At 39.2% G+C, this 16,821-nt stretch overlaps 1 protein-coding gene across 2 annotated transcripts; it reads left to right on the forward strand.

The window, feature by feature from the left end:
- Window positions 1-633: 633 nt before the first annotated feature.
- DIO2 (iodothyronine deiodinase 2) lies at window positions 634-13,890 on the forward strand. Of its 2 annotated transcripts, none has more exons than XM_066321972.1 (2): window positions 634-1,543; window positions 12,334-12,906. In XM_066321972.1, exons 1-2 carry the CDS (start codon window positions 1,322-1,324, stop codon window positions 12,904-12,906), a joined length of 795 nt encoding a protein of 264 aa, XP_066178069.1. In that variant the 5' UTR covers window positions 634-1,321. The 2 variants fall into 2 exon arrangements, with proteins under 2 accessions (XP_066178069.1, XP_066178068.1); XM_066321971.1 differs by having other exon boundaries at window positions 646-1,543; window positions 12,334-13,890.
- The last annotated feature ends 2,931 nt before the right edge of the window (window positions 13,891-16,821 follow it).

Raw genomic sequence — 16,821 nt, forward strand, 5'->3', positions numbered from 1 at the left:
TAACAGCACTTAAGGCTGAAGCATATATATATTTTTAGGCAAGGAACTTTAGCTTCAAAAACCCAAATCCATAAAAGACTTATTTTCTCTTTCTTATCTTCTTCTCTTATACATCAGTAGATGAAGTCAATTATAGGTGTTCACTCATGTTACCAAGAAAACAACAAAAGATATTTAAACACTATACATGTATTTCAGGCAGGTGGGAGAAAAATGTTACAGGAATGTGCCCTTTCTGGGGATGCATCAACTCACACACCTTCCTATAAAAGAAAAAAAAGGACAAAGAAAAAAAAAACATGAGAAAAAACCTATCAATAACAGAAGTCCATGTTGCTGTGTCACCTTCCATGTCACATGAAAATAATTTCTTTCAAAATTTTCTTCTTTCAAAAAGTATGTTGTAAGAACATTCAGAAACATATTGGGGTTTTTATTTCTCCTTTTCAAAGCAAAGCAAAGTTCCACCCATGCTCTCTGTCTCTCCTTTTTTCTCCTCTCTCTTAAGGGGGGAAAAAAAAAAAAAAGTTTTGAGAATTTCATTTTTTTTTTTCTATTCACTGCAGTCCTGGCCAAAGTAAAGCCCTCTTTTACATTGACGTCAAGATCTTTACTAAGATTAGGGTTTCATTTCTCTATTGCAGCAATTAGCCAGGGAATGTATAAAAGGCTTCAGGGAAGCGAGCTGGGACTCCAGAGGGGAGAGCACTTTGCACCATAGGCAGATAGCAAAGAGAGAGTGCGGGAGGAGGAAGGCAGGAATACAGAGAGCGGAGTAGGAGGGGGGACGGGGGAGGCAGAGAGGGAAAGAGAGGGAGGGAAGCAGGGAGGAAGGAACAGAAAGTTTATGTACATAAACCCTTTTTTTTTTTTTTTTTTTTCTTCTAAGTATTGTTGCACCTAATAGCTAGCTCTACTGACACAGAAATGAGAGGTCTGATCAGTGCTTAAATATCCGAGAAACAATGGGATAGTGCAGGAAAGTTAACAATTAACAGTCTCAGTTTAAATTTTGTAACTGCAGGGAACTGGAAACACAGCTGCCTCTCTCTTCAGCAAAATCAGGTCTCCTGGTTAAGAGAAGAATTTTTGTTAACATCTGAGTTTCTGAAAAACAAGCAGCTTGCAGTTGAATGAGTACCGTGCAGTTATGGTTTTAAGCAGCTTGCTCATACTGAACTATCTCGGCTTATTTTAAATAGAGTAGCTGTGAAAGGGGTAATGAGGCTTTTGAAATGCCTTTTGCTTTACTCTTTTAAATGAGGGCACAGAGCAGTAAAGAGAGCTGAAGGTATCCGGCCGAAGAGAAGCAGCAAGGAAGATGGGTCTGCTAAGTGTGGATTTGTTGATCACGCTTCAGATCTTGCCGGTCTTTTTCTCCAATTGCCTCTTTCTCGCGCTCTATGACTCTGTGATCCTCCTGAAGCACATGGTTCTGTTCCTGAGCCGCTCTAAGTCTGGGCGCGGTGAGTGGCGGAGGATGCTGACCTCGGAGGGGCTGCGCTGCGTCTGGAACAGCTTCCTCCTGGACGCCTACAAGCAGGTGGGTAACGCGGGGATGGGGAGACCGGGGAGGGTGAGCTGCGATCGGCGTCCCGCTTGTCAGCCGGGACGGGAAGGGAACCACCGTGCTATGCTCACCGTCACCCATCTCATGTTAAGTGTAAGCTGGAAGGAGTGGTGCTCCTAAGCCATGAAATTCTGGAGCTGCTGACTCCCTGCGCTTACACTCTGCGCAGCCTTGGCAGTGTCACTTCGTTTAGGCGTGCCTCAGTTTCCCCAAGAGCATGAATAATAATCTGCAAGTTTTGAACGTGTTTCAAGATCTTCGTTTAAAGATAATCGATGTTTTCACAGCTGTAGGTTATTATTGGCATGTGAGATCCTCAGATACCATAAAAAAGACAGCATCTTCAGATAGAGATCTACATAGATGTTAACTGTGTAATGAGAGTTGTTTTACCTGGTGTAAAATATAGAAATGAGCCATTGTCATTACACTGGCATTTTCTATTACTCATATGCTAACTTTTATATTGGAGGAAGTATCCGAGTAATAGTAAAACTGTGCACAAATTGAAAAAGTGACCTTTTTCCTTCATGAAAGCAGTGACAGAGGGACATGTCAGAGATTAAAAATGAACTTGACTAGCTGTCGGACAGCTGCCTGGTGATTTAAGTTAATAAAGCCAGTAACACTTATGCAACATGTACTTTTCTTTTCCTTTTAAGATTTCTTACAGACATTGCCCAGTGGTACTGCCCAGGTCTCATGAGCTAGCTAGAGTTCCCTTTTATAGATTGAAAAGGTGGACCCAAACCCATGAAATTTCTTGGACAGACCACCCAAGTTAGTAAGTAGAACAGGATTCAGAGCTCTGTGGCTTTCTAAACAGTGCTTAGTCTGTTAATTTGTTGTCTTATTTAGACCGTCTAATTTAACATACTCTGGGTGATGTCATAGGGGTCCTGTCCAAATTATATGCTTCTGAAATATTTATTTTGGTATTGCCTTCCCCCCAATTCTCTTTCACACCTCTACAATAGCTTTTGGTTTTGCTCTTATCTAAAAATGTCAAGAGCTGGTGATGCTGGTGTTTGCTGCCTTTGTGATATGGAATACCATCTGCTTAGCCTGAAACTCAAGCCATGGGGACATTCATTTTCACTGTAAGACAAATATAAATAACTAGCTTTTGCCAAATGGGTCAACCTCTTACTGCCACCCCAGGAATCATCCAGCTGGCTACCCAAATAAAATAATGCTGAATGAAGCCCACTATTCTTCTAGCCCTTCTAGTCTTTGTTTTTATTCTCTTCATAGACATTAAGTAAGTACATTTTACAGTGGCCTTGTTAAATGGGTCACTGAACACAATTGTTCCCATTTTACAGACAAGGCAAGGCAGGACAGTTAACACATGACTTGGTCAAGGCTCCAGTGGAAGTTGGTAGCACGACTCTGCAACAGTCAAGTTTTGAGTTCTTGTATTTGTAACCTGTACATGGCCTGGGGTTTGGAGAAGTTGTTAAGCTGTCAGAAACCTTATATCCATGTGATATTTTCAATCTCTTTTTGCTTAAATTGCACACAATTATTTAAAATTAAGATATTGCATGATTTTCTGTAGTATGCAAAGTCATGCTATGGCTTTCTTTCAGTATAATCGATGTTAACTGTGGAAGAGACAGGTATGGTGACTGTGCTATTTTTAGTGTTGGCAATGAAACTCATACCTTGAACTTTGGTAATTTTATTCTCTCTCTTATCATGATTAAATCACCTGAGTTGCTCAGGTCAATCAGACCATTGGTTCCTAAGAATGAACTCTGTGCCTCAATGAACTCAGCAGAAAAAATGCATATAAACACAATAAAATTTTATCACCTCGTTCCAAAAAGAGGAAAGAGGAAAAAGTCCATTCATGGCAGCTGTCCTTAAGATAAAAGGAATTGGCCAACAATTCATGGAAAGATTGTTTTACATAATAGAATTATGAGCCATAAGGACAGAAGATCATTGGAAGCTCTTGGTTGTCACAGAAAGATAGTTAATTATAGAAATCAAATTATAAAGGGGGGCAAAATAAACTGAGGATCAATACTGGAAGAAGACTCACCACCTCCACAATAGATGAGAATCTTCTGCTGCTCCTGTAAGGAAAAAAAAGGAAAAGGTTTCATCTGAAAAGTTGTACTAGTAGATTTGAAAAAGATTGAAACATACCCTGCTTTGTAACATATTTAAAAAGCATGAGAAACAGTGAAACACACCAAAGACTGTCCTACAAAGTAAATTTTTCCTTAGATCACCCTCTTCTAAATCCTGAATAGAATTACCCTCTTGTGATATCTTCCTCTGACACAATAAGTGAGAAATTTAAATCTTATGGAAGCATGGCAAGATGTAGCTGAAAACAACCATGATTGCTTGTTGCTCCAATTTACCAGCTGAAGCCAGGTGTTAGCAAATTACTTTTAAACTCATTCCACTGAGCAGTATCTATGAGAAAATCACCATTTTTCATGTAGAATAACAGAATTGAGATAACCAGAGCCAGACTGCCAGTTAGCAGAAGACTGGATCAAAGAATTAACTGTACTTGGTTTTACTGTGTATTGTGTCACTCACACAGAATTCTTCCTGAGTACATTTCATAATATTTTTCACAAGATTACTTTTACTTGATGTAAAATTTCTATTTAAAGAAAAAAATGTATGGGAAGGTATTCCAGAAAAACAGTGTGGGTAGATACTACATTCTGAATTAAGGTAAATTTATTACAAGAAAAGACCTTTGCCTCTAAAGCATGCATTGTCCCAGAACTGATTTTTTTTTTCTAGGCTAGTGTGTACAAGATATGATCTTGTAATGGTTAGAGTATATTTCAAACAAGCTATTCTTTTTTACTTCCTCATTGTCTAGAAAACCTTATTAATATCTCATCCAAATTTCAACTTTTTGCTGCTTTTTGTTGTTATTAAGTATTATTGCACATGACTTTTTGGTGAGGGCAATTATTTCATAAGCAAGATTACCTAGCAGCAGTTGAAGAGACACAGTTCAAAGTTTATTGTATTCTATCTAGAGTATATTCAGTGTTCCTTTGTAGTGGAACATGCTGTGTGACTGGTTTTCTCCACATTTTAAAATCCTACTGGAATCAAAATATTTTTTTTTATTTTAATGCAAATTTTACTAATGACTAATATGTTTCTTTCTACTTCCTTAGCTCTGAGTTCAATATCTGTCAGACTCGGTGTTGATATTGTCTACACTGCACCAGCTTTGTCATTCATAGACCATTCTCCTATTATTTTTCCAAGAGGCAAGTGTGTCTTACATTACAAAGGAGTCTTTAGGACCAAACTAATCATTATAACAGAGATAAACAGAGCTAGTCATCAAGTTAGATCAACTTTCTGTAATTGAAAGAGTGCAAATGTTTTAAATACTATTTATATATATTTATGTGTGTGTAAGTATTTACAATTTTATACGTTTGCACGTATAAAGATCTATATATACCTATTTGTCTCTATATAAGTACATACATATGTAAGTGTACATTTCCAGGAGTCAGTCCCTCTCATTTTTCCATAAAGGCAAAGACATATATCTGTGTGTGTGTACACATACATTCAGATATGAATTCAGTCACAGCTATTGATGAGAGAGAAAACCCGAGATTTTTGGGAGGGTGTTAGTGTAAGCATGATTTATGCTGGCCATTTCTACAAATGCCAAATGAGGCATTTGTTTTAGCTTAAAGCATGTATACTGAATGTACCACACATCTGCAAAAATCCAGAGAAAAAGACAGAGATTTTTGGGGAAAAAAAGGTTTAAAAGCTTTTTTGTACCTACTAAGTTCTATGCTTTATTTAGTAGTGGAATGAATCTCCTTTCTGAGCTACCAAAGGTGAGAAATTTAGTTATCTCAAAATGCTTCTGAAATAGGTTTAAAACCAGTTGTAGCTATTAGAGATGCCCAGTGGTGAGGCCTTGTGCTGGGAGCTTTTCCAGTGCCAGCTACGAGCTCTGCGTTTCAGCAAGGCAGAGCTATCATTCCTGGTCTCCAGTAGAAAGCTTTAATGTTAACCTTGAGGAAATCATCCCTCTTCTCCACCTCAGCGCAAGGGAGTTACAGGGAAGACCTTAATGGCCTCTCCCTGCAGCAAGCCAACATTTGGGAATGCTGTGCTGTTCCTGCAGGGGCAACGTGCGCTCGGGCACACGCACAGAGACTGTGTCACCGTGCGTCATGGGCCTCAGAGGGATGCTGGTATCTCAGGTGATGGATGGGGGTGGGTGTGTGTGTACTTGTACAGCTTTTTACTGTCTTTAGAATGGGCCAGCAGCAAGCTCTGGCATGACAGTCCCAACACAGGGGAATGCCTGGCACAGGATCCCGGGTTCATGGCGTAGACCCAGCTCTGGATGTAGCAGCAAGTAGAGTGGTTCAGTAAACACCCAGTGAGATTTTCCTGGGTTTTCAGGCAGGGAGTTAAATTACCTTTGGCTGCTTTTTCATGCCTGGTAGGTACATCATCTAAAATAAATCAGCATGCAAAGCAAAACAGTCCCAAACCTTACATGCTAAATGCACAACATTATCACAAAGATGTATGTGAAAGTAATATAAAAGCATGATTCTCTACCTGCTCTTTGGATGTCCAGTAACTCTTTTCTTTTTGGGGAAATGTTTTAAAGGTTGAAACAAAGACACAACCTTCATACTTAACCATTTGTATTTATTTTGTCTGGCAAGGTAAGGAAGTGTTTCTCTCTCCATTTGACAGTGATAAAGGGAATTTGTAAATGAAAATGTGTTGTATAATTTCAGGGTTTAGAAATAGACATTGTGTGGTATTAAAAATATTTTATTGGTTTTTACAAAGTTCAACTTTAGCAGAATTGTTTTCATTGACATTTGCAAATGAAAACAAACTTGAAAGAAGTGAGAAAAACAAAACTGAACCAAAACCACAATTAAAACTTCTCCTGCAAAGTTGGGAACATAAATTCAACAGAATTTGGTCTTGACATTGTAATTATTATTAAAACTTTCTCATTATTATTAACATATAACCATGGTTGTTGTAGTTGTGTCTGAAGATCAGCCTAGGCCAGGGACCCATTGTGCTAGGCAGTGTCCCAACAAGAGGAGCAGACAGTTGGTCCCATGGAACCTGAGAGTTCAAACATTCAAAACAGACAAAGAGTATGAAAAGAAATACTTTTATCCCACATAGGCTTCCATTCCATTTCATTTTACAGATGTAAATTCACTTCTTCCACACCTCTTTGCACTGATCCATTTTCACCCTTACGTGTGAAAAACTGACTGTAAGGCTTGCCTCCTTGCTGAAGCCTTGTGAAAACCCCCTTTTGCTGTGATAGACACAAGAAATTAGCTAGTGGGCACTATTCAGGATGAGGATTGTACATGGTTCTTGAGTGCTGGCTCCACCTCTCTGTCAAAACCACCACTGTGTATTCATACTTGTAAAGCTGAGTAAAAAAAACCCTAAAAGCCCATCATCTAAATTAATACCAAATTCCTTTCATGTGCTGAGTAACAAAATCTGTCCAAGGGCTCTGTCAGGCATAGGTAGATCCCAGTGGCCATGGTGTAGTAGGCAAGATGCTCCCATTTTGAGGGAAACATAAAGCCCTTAAGAAGCTTGCTCTTGGCTCCCCAATCACAGGAACTAAAATTAACTGTAAGACCGAGAGGCAAAAGGCTCCTTTATGCTTTCCTTGTGCCATGCATACTCATTTGTGGGACTGGTGGCTTTTAAATGGAGAGAGCAGCATTTGACTAGTTATTTTTATCTGGACTGTGCCTGGTTTGTTTGTCTCCTACTTCCCTTCCTCAGCTCCACATACCTGATCCTAAATAAAAGACTCTGGGAAAGCCTGAGCCATTTCTAGTCTCTACTCTCCAGTTCAAGTAATTCAAGTTGCCACTTTCTCAAGACAAATTAAGAACTTCTGCCCCCTTACTCTACTCCAGACAAGGGCCTTCTGTGATTCTTGTCAGCTGCACAACTCTGGGTCATGAAATAAAGGAAACAAATTAGTTTGCAGAACTTGCCAACCAGAGTCAAATCATGATTTGGATGAAGGTATACCTAGCTGAATGGGATCAAATCAACGCAGAGAATTTAAAGAAATGCTGAAGGCTGCAGGGATTCAATTCATTACCAGTCACTGCACTCCAGTCCCAAACACAACATGTCCATATTCAAATGACTAATATCATAAACTGTTAATTGCCTCGCAGCACCTATTTTCTTTAGGGGGTTGACATAAGCTGATGAATCTGCCAAACTGTATGAAAATCCCTAATGCAGGGAATTAAAGCTGTATTCCAGTGCACAGGATCCCAGGAAGGTTATGCTGAAGCTGATGAAAGCAATACAGGAAAAAAGAAAAGGTAAATGAGGAAACAATGTTTTGTCTGTGGGGCTTTACCTAGTACTTATGGAAAATGTACTACAAACTTAGCAGTACGTGCTATTTCTAGCCTGTAGTTTATGAATAGGGCTTTCTCTCCTGCTCCTAAGTCTCCTTCATTTTGCAGGCTGTGTGCTAAAGCATCATCAGCCTTGTTCCCTCTTCCCTCGGCATGCAGACAGAACAGGCTGTCAGGCGAACACAAAATTCTCACAGATGATGCGAGTCGCTGCTCTGGTGTTTCTGCTTGCCCCTGCTGCTGGCTGGGCTGGCTCACAGATTTGCTTGGCCTACCTTGCGTGTCCCATGCAGGCTGTGTGGGAGGGGATGCCTGCGGGTTGCTCAGTTTCTACCTCATTCAGAAGGCTGGCACTGAACGGCCAAATGTTCACGCACAAAAGTACGTGATTATGGAAATGCTGGATTGCGTGTGAGGAGGATTCTGCTGGTTTGTTTCTCAGAATTTATATTTTGCCTGCCTTTGTGTAAGATTTCAAAAGCAGCTTGGCTGAATGCATGAGTGTTTTTGTTTGTTTTCTCATTGTGTCGATTTTCTTTTCCAAGAGCTATTTTTTTCTTTCAATAAATAACAACAAAGAAGATGGCCAAGGCCTACAATGCAGATGATCAGCAAGGATGATATTGTCATCCTGTGTCAATCGGTTCAGAGCCTGGTGAAATAAACAGTCCCTTGGGAACGTCAGTTCTTCATCAAGACCAATTAGTGGATCTGCCGCTGCTGCTTATGTTTAAGCATTAACGACTGGGCAGGGCTGCTTTTTGGAGTGCCTGACACTGGCATGGAACAAGGCACCGACCTAATTACTTCTCTACAAGAGCAAAAAAATGCCTCGTGAATGCCTGCTTGGCAAGGATGTCTCATTAAGGGGAAAAAACTCAACACAAGCACTCCTAGAAACAAAAATTAAAATGATAGGTAACCTGCGGCCACGAGACTTTCTTCATGGCTGTGGGAAATGAAGAGAAACTGCTGTAAGGTGATGGATGTATAGCTGTATAGATGGATAGAGGCTTTTTTGTACTTTGTTTCCTAACTCCATATATTTTCATAGTCCATAAGGAGTATGAGAGACAGAATGCAAACTTGCATTGTTGAAAAACAGAAAATATTTTGTCATCTTTGGTATCAATGTTAAATAGGACTTGAAAGGCATTCCCGTGTTGGTGTGTGTTGGAAGTTGTTTTGTGAGTCTATTTCTTCAGGGTTTACAAACTGGTTGAGGAAATTAAAGGGTTTGGTAGACCTGAGTGAGGAATTGGTGATGAGGAGCTTATGATGTATAGCCTCTCTTTCTGCTTAAAATGATCAAGAAGCAAACTGGGGTTTCCCAGTTAAAGAATGGTGGCTAGATATTTTCAGTCATGATAATTTTTTTAAAACCTGAAGAGTAGAAACAGCTGCTCAGATGTTTCTTTGGTCCTAAGCAGCCCCATTCATTCCTGACTTATAGGTTCTTCTTTTTACTTTTATTTTTCTGCTCCTCGGAAGAATGAGAGCAAATATAAGAAATTCAAAGTGTGTTGTTTAATTGTGATTTGTGAGATAAATTACATGTCACTATTTCTTTTCTTTGACTGGATGAGGACACACTCTGAAATACTGAGGTCCATTATTTATCCAGGGGGTTGGGTGAAGCACAAATACTTCTATGTCAGGCTTTGCCCAAAAGGCACATTTTGAGCAAGCTAGTTCTGAAAAAGCAGGTATTGTAGTTCAGGAACAGTTAATCTTTCTAGTTAAAGAGGGATCCAGTGTTTGTGTAGATATGCATGTGTTGTGTTCCTTGAGATGTCCCTTTTTTTGGTAGTCACCCATTTATCACAAATTGCTGAATTGTTTTGTTGGCTTCTGGACTGAGTGTAGCTGTCAGGGTGATTACATGGATGCCACATGATCTTGACCTATGTATTTCTGCTCAAGTGCAGCCCTTTACCTGACTCCTGCTTTACCTGTCTTATGTCACAGAATGGCAGAGATAAATGATCAACAGCTGAACAGAAGACTACCAGCTAAGGTGTAGGTGGCCCTAAATGCTGCAAGATGCTTAATGCCACTTCTTAAATACAAGACCCTGAGCCTCCTTCTCCAGACAGATAATTTCTTCTCAAAAACTGGGATGTAGTTATTTTCTTTCTTTGAGTTCAGTGGACAGCACCCTCATACATCAGGTCCTAAACTCAGCTGTTTCAAGCCTCTTGCTTTCAAAGGTGAAGCACAAGACTTGTTTTAGACTGTTACCAGTGCTCTAGCAGATAGCAACGCTACAGATGCAGGTTTACAGGGATGGGGGCAAAAGGGGCTTTGCTTTCCCAGAGGATCATTATTTCTCTTGGTTATGCTGCAGCTGCATATCCTCTCTTCCAGTGGCATGATCACCACATACTTGGTCTGGCAAGATTTGTGAGTCTCAAGCCATCTTTCTTTCTGTGGTTGTCTTCCCTGCTGATCTCTGAGTGAGAATGGTGTTTTTCAATGGTTGTATTTCAATTTGCCCTATCAAAAAGAGTCAACATAATGCTCATAATCATGTGCCAACACACTGTGAGACATTCTCATATAGCTGTGAAAGCTGGAAGCATTAATGGCTGTGTCTTATAAACTTTTCTTTGATTAGGTTCTTGCTTCTAATGTTATTCTGATGAAAGTGCAGTCATTGCAGTTTTGTTCAACATAGGTTTCTGAGGGAGAAATGGAATATTCAGTATCAGCAATCTACTTGCCTTTGGATTTATGTTCAGCAGCAACTGCATGATTTCAGTGTTCAGCTGTTCACTCAGCTTCTTACTGCATCTGAGTCCTATGTTGTATCTGATACCCTATAATGCAATGTAAAATACAAATGCACCAAAAATCAGTTATTTATTCAGCTTTTACACAGTTCTCATGTAGTGTTAATTTCTATAAACTTTAATTGCAGTGTAGCTTCAGAAAAAAATACATAAAATGTGAAAGACTTCAGAATTTGGCCCTGTGTGTTTCCTTCAAAGCAACAATTCTTGACATAATTAAATAGTCAGGGGAGAGAGATAGAAAGAGTCAGGAAAGTACAAAAGGATAATTGCCTTGCTGTACTAGAGGCTGATGTTAAAGGCAGAGACCTAGGAATTGCTGTGGCAGAGCTCATTAAAACTTAATTGCATTATGCAATAATGTTTTGTGGTTCTATAGTAGTTATCAGCTAAGGATCTTGGAGCCCTCTGCAGGCTCCGCCTTATTCTGGCATTCTTTCCTGCGAGTTGCTTTTATTCTGTCCTTTTTTTGTAGACATGCAAACAGAAATGGTCAGGCCAAATGACCTTTCCACCACTGCCTGTTGGGTCTGGAGCTGAGAGCAGTTAATTTTCACCTCATCCTACTTAGCCATGATGTAAACTTTCCCCTTTACCTGCTATTTTCACCCCAGTCATCTTGTAAAGAAATCTTGCAGTAGAAGGAAATGTGTCACTGCATCACCGATGAAATTACTGCAAAGGGATTAAAGAAATTTTAGAGAGCACAGTCTTGGATGATTCAGTGTCAAAGCAGTGTATATATTAAATGGGCATATGCAGAGATCTCTTGTGTTTGGTACAGTTGAGTATTTTCATTCTTGGACTGTAGGGTGGAAGACTGCACAAATTTGCAAAATTGAGAGGCACTGTGTGCGTTGTGAAGATCAGGAATATAACACAGAATGATTTTTGAGAATTGGAAAAAATGGCTTGAACTGTAGGTTGTGGGCTGAAAAGGGACCTAGGCTTCATAGCATCTTACTAGCTAATCCCTAATCAACAAGCTGCTGTTTTTCCAAAACAGTCATGATGTTTCATAAAAAGCAAACATCTGGAATATATAAACAGGTGTAGTCTGTAAGCTTCTTCATTACTCAAGGTAATTGTCTGATTATGCTGAAAATTAGTGAAAACACTGTTGATGTTTTGAATAGTGAGCTTCAACGATACTGGGAGCCAAGTGGAGAGAACTCATGGAAAATGGCAATGGAAAAAACTTAATGTGTCACAGAGGAAAGTCTGAAGGAATTTGAGGTAGTCTGTCTGAAAGCAAATAGAAAACTCCAAATGCATAAAGGGTGGACAGGACCAAATATGTAGTGGGCAGGACAGACCTCTTATCAAATTTTCTAACATTAATGAAGTATATATTTGTCAGAAATGCCACATTTTCCTCAACTGTGAGTGCAGGTGGACAAGATGACTGCTTTGAAGCTGCTGCTTTTGACGATTTGCTCTGTCTCCATGTGGCTCATTAGGTGTACTCTGAAAAGGTGACTATTTGAAGAGCAGCCATAAGGATACTGCACAAGCAAGTCACACTAACTTGACATGTTTTAATTTGTTCTGCCATCAGGTCAAACTGGGAGGAGAAGCCCCAAACTCCAGTGTAATTCACATAGCCAAGGACAGTGATGGCAGCAATGGCAGCTGGAAGAATGTTGGTAGCAAGTGCGGGACTAAATGCCACCTTCTGGATTTTGCCAACTCCGAACGGCCGCTGGTGGTCAACTTTGGCTCGGCTACCTGACCACCGTTCACAAGCCAGCTGTCAGCCTTCAGCAAGCTGGTGGAGGAGTTCTCTGGTGTGGCTGACTTTCTGTTGGTCTACATCGATGAAGCTCACCCATCAGATGGCTGGGCTGCGCCTGGAATCTCTCCCTCTTCATTCGAAGTTAAGAAACACCGAAGCCAGGAAGAGAGATGTGCAGCTGCTCACCAGCTTCTAGAGCACTTTTCCTTGCCACCTCAGTGCCAAGTGGTGGCTGACTGCATGGACAACAATGCCAATGTGGCCTATGGGGTTTCATTTGAGCGAGTATGCATTGTGCAGAGACAAAAAATTGCCTACCTGGGAGGCAAAGGCCCCTTTTTCTACAACCTTCAAGAGGTCCGGCTTTGGCTGGAACGAAACTTCAGCAAAAGATGAAATCCATTCTCCACAGGAATTATGTCAACAGATGTGTCCCTTTAAGGTGAATGCAAAAGGGAAAAAAAAAAGAAAACACACGATAGTTCAAATAAAATCTTTCAGATGGTTGCAGGAAGACACTTTTGATAACAGTGTCAAGTGAATGTTAACTAGGAAAAGAAAATAAAACAAAAATCTAGCTCCACAGAAACATTGTCAAGTGAAAAAAATCCCACTCCTGCTCTTGCTATGGGACAGAAGAGATGAATAGGCTTCTCCAAAAAGGTGCTGCTGGGCAAGCAGGTAGGATGGTTAGATAGGACCTGCTTCCCAGAAGCCCCAGTCCTGGGGTGAGGCAGAGAAAGCTCTTCTGCTTGGAAGGCATTCCATGGAAAGGCAATGCTGTCCATTTCATCAGAAACGCTTCTTCATGCCCCTGTGGCCAATGCAAGGAACCCGGGAGGAGCAGGGGGTTTGCAGTTACTTTGCATACAAACGCAGTGCAGGCAATTTTCCTCTCTTGGTAGAAAATTTATTGCTCAGAGACCTCAGGAACCACATGCAATGCATGGCACAGGCAGGCTGGCTGCTCAGAGAAGATGAACCTTTGCTGTAATTGTACTCTTTGTGGACCCCTCTGCACAGTGTATTAACTATGTAATGCTAAAGTACATGTTTGTATCCAGTGTGCAAGCCTGTGCCTGTTGAGAAAGGTGTTAAAATCTATGGAGTTGGACCAAAAAGACGAAGGTGGTCAAATAAGCCCATTACCATTTGAAAACTGAAATACCTGGACTAATTATAACACAACATTGAGGACAATCTAGAGCATGCATCATGAGACAAAGCTCAGCTGATGCCAACCAAACCCTTGGTTCTGAGAGCTGACAACACATATTTATCTATGTTCACTGGTTCTCTTCTCTGTTTCTTTACCCACGTCCATCTCTTTCTGTCTAGCAATAAGCTTAACAATAATCTCACTTTTAGCTTTTTTTTTAAAAAAAAACAGCTTATTTCTCTCTCTCTCTCTTTTTTTTTTTTTTTTTTTTTTTTTTTTTTTTAATGTGAGATGATGACCTTGCAGGTGTATTTTGGGGACAGGGGAACCTATGCACAACTTTACCTCATCAAAATGGAAACCTATCCTGTCATTTACCCTGTTAAATGTAGACATTTCCTGTCTTAGATACCTGAACCTAGTTTATAGCTATGTTAATCTGAAAGTTCAGTTGTTTGCAGACTTAGAATTGATTAGCTGCAGTTCTGCTACTGGATGAACCCATAGTCTGCTTCGCTCATGTTCTTGAAAATGTTCCCAGAAGAGAAACAGAGAAGACAAATAATTTGAATTAATATGAGTAAGTGTAAAAGATGGCAGAAATTTCATATGAATGAGTATGAGGAGTTGATTGTTATCTTGAAAGAGATACTGTGAACTTAAAGTATACATTAAGTCTAGGTATTTTTAAAAATAAAATCATTTAATCAAGCCTGATGAAGAGGCAGATTTACAGTGAGCTAAACTATTAGAGCTGAAAAATGAAAACCCATATGGAGATGGACTATCCAAATGTTCTCTCATCTTTGGCAGAAACATGAACCGGATAAACAGAATAAGTGTCAAAAATCAAATTAGTCCTTCTAATTTCTCATCCTGCCCATTGTCAGGAATATGATGTATTGATACTGACATAGGAAAGGATAGAAAATACAGAAGTGTTTTATTTTCACTATGCCCATTAATAGCATCTATTTCCTCTAGCTTGGCTGTTGGGTCAATGTAGGAGGAATTCAGAAATGTGTTTTCAAGCACAGATCTGAAATTATGACAGTAACATGGGTAATTTCTCCCATACTCAGGTTCATGCTTCCCATCCTTCTCACGTTTTCCTCCACACAGTGTTAAAAGTAGACACACATACACTCACACAGTTGGCAATGTGCATTGGAGAAGAGTGTAAAGAGTGGTCCTCAGATCTCCTGGTGAGCCCCACTTCTCAGAAGGCATGTGTCTCTCTGTGTGCATTTATATATGCATTCATACGTATATAGTACATTTTTATGTATGTGTATACATACGTGTGCATGTATAAATGGTGTCTAAGACCATTAATTATCATTTTCCTGTCCTACCATTCATTAATATTACTGTAAATTATTGCTCATTGTGGAAGATTGTTACAGATCTTCATGACTAACTGGGATATATAACTGAATTTTTAAAACCTATTAGCATAGGAATAGTAACATAGCCAAACTACATGGTTTATTTCATCCAGTGTCCTACCTCTGACTGTATCAGATGCTTCAGGGGAAGGTGCAATAATTTTTAACTTACAGAATTTTTATTAGCTTCAGCCCATATTATTATTGCCTCATCTAAAGTGATTGTTAGTGTTTCATCATCCCTCATGCGAGGTTGATTCTGGGTTTTGAGATTTAAATATTGTGAGGTGGGGATTATTGAAAAAAAAAAAAAACAAACAACAAACCATCCTGTTTAAGTAAAAAAAAAAAAAACCACAAAAAAAAAACCAAAAAACCCGAATGAAAACATATTTTTTCTTTCATATTTAAATCGGCTGCTTTTCAATGTCATTCTCATCTCTTGCTGTTATATGCTAAACGTAAGTGATCATATTTTTCTACTGTATGTCAGTCATTATATAATCTATATAGAAATTTGCATACCTTTTGTTTGTTTAAGACAAACAGTAACTCATATTCCTATACAGGTTCATACTCTTTCCTTGTCTCTGAATCTCTTCTGGTTTTGCTACACTGTCCTTTTACTCAGGTGAGTAAGGATGTAGACATTAATCCAAGTGAAAATCTGTATTGATATACCCAACACAGCATCTTTTCCTTATTATATCCTATTCTTCAGTCATCTGAAACCTATTTAATCCATAGCAACTCCATAGCCTTTGTAAAACTTAAACTAGTAAGTCTTTTCTTCTTTTCCTCATTATACCATTGAAGTCAGAACTGTTTATATGGGAAATGCTAGCCAAATGTTTAACACAGCTGTTGAAACATACTTTTAGTTCAGAGGAAAGAGTCAATTAGTAATTCAGTTTGTTAATACTCATTTGCATATCTAAAGTTACAATTATTTTTCAAATCCATTCTCTCCTTTTGAATTTCCATTATTTTGTTTTGCAATTCATAGATGCCTCTTCATCACATAGTATACAGGAATTATAAAATTGGCTCCTGTAAATGGGAAGAAACCACAGGTTTTCTGCAAATAAAGATACACAATAGCTTCATTTCTTTCTTGACAACATACGTGACTGTCCTGCCTAAAATTTAAAGATATTCCAGCCTCACTGATTATCAAGACAGAAATACATTTTGCAAAACGTTGGGTTTCCCCAGAAAACTTCTGGTCAGAAAGCAGGGCTTTCTTCAAAGTAAAATGGACATAAAGGAAAAAAAAAAAAAAAAAAGGAACAGGATTTTCTAGGAGGCTGACAAAAACACAGTTGTTTTGTTTTGTTTTGTTTTTTTTTACTTAATTAAAACATTTAATTGACATTTTAAATGAAACGTCACACATTGTCCTCAATTGATAATAAAAGTGGCCATATATCAGATACCCCAGATTTTTGTAACAGTTGTTTCAGGTCCAGGTAGAGATTTTACTGCCTTGCTAGCCTTGTCTAGTCTGCTGTGAGACTGGATTTGCTTCTGTTTCCTTCTCACCGTATCAGGGCACTATACCATATTACTTGAGGTGCTCCAGTGTGATATACATATTGAGCAACAGCTCCCAAAATAGGTGCCTGAAAGTATTCTGGAAGGCTACTGTGTATAATAGAGACCCCAGTACTGTATCTCAGCATTAGTATGAGAAACTCCCAGTATTTTTCATTTTCAGCAACATAAAAAGCTCTTCTGGGCTATCATTCTACATTGTTCTGTGCT

This window comes from Sylvia atricapilla, chromosome 6 (assembly GCF_009819655.1).
Source record: "Sylvia atricapilla isolate bSylAtr1 chromosome 6, bSylAtr1.pri, whole genome shotgun sequence".
Taxonomy (NCBI): Eukaryota; Metazoa; Chordata; class Aves; order Passeriformes; family Sylviidae; genus Sylvia; species Sylvia atricapilla.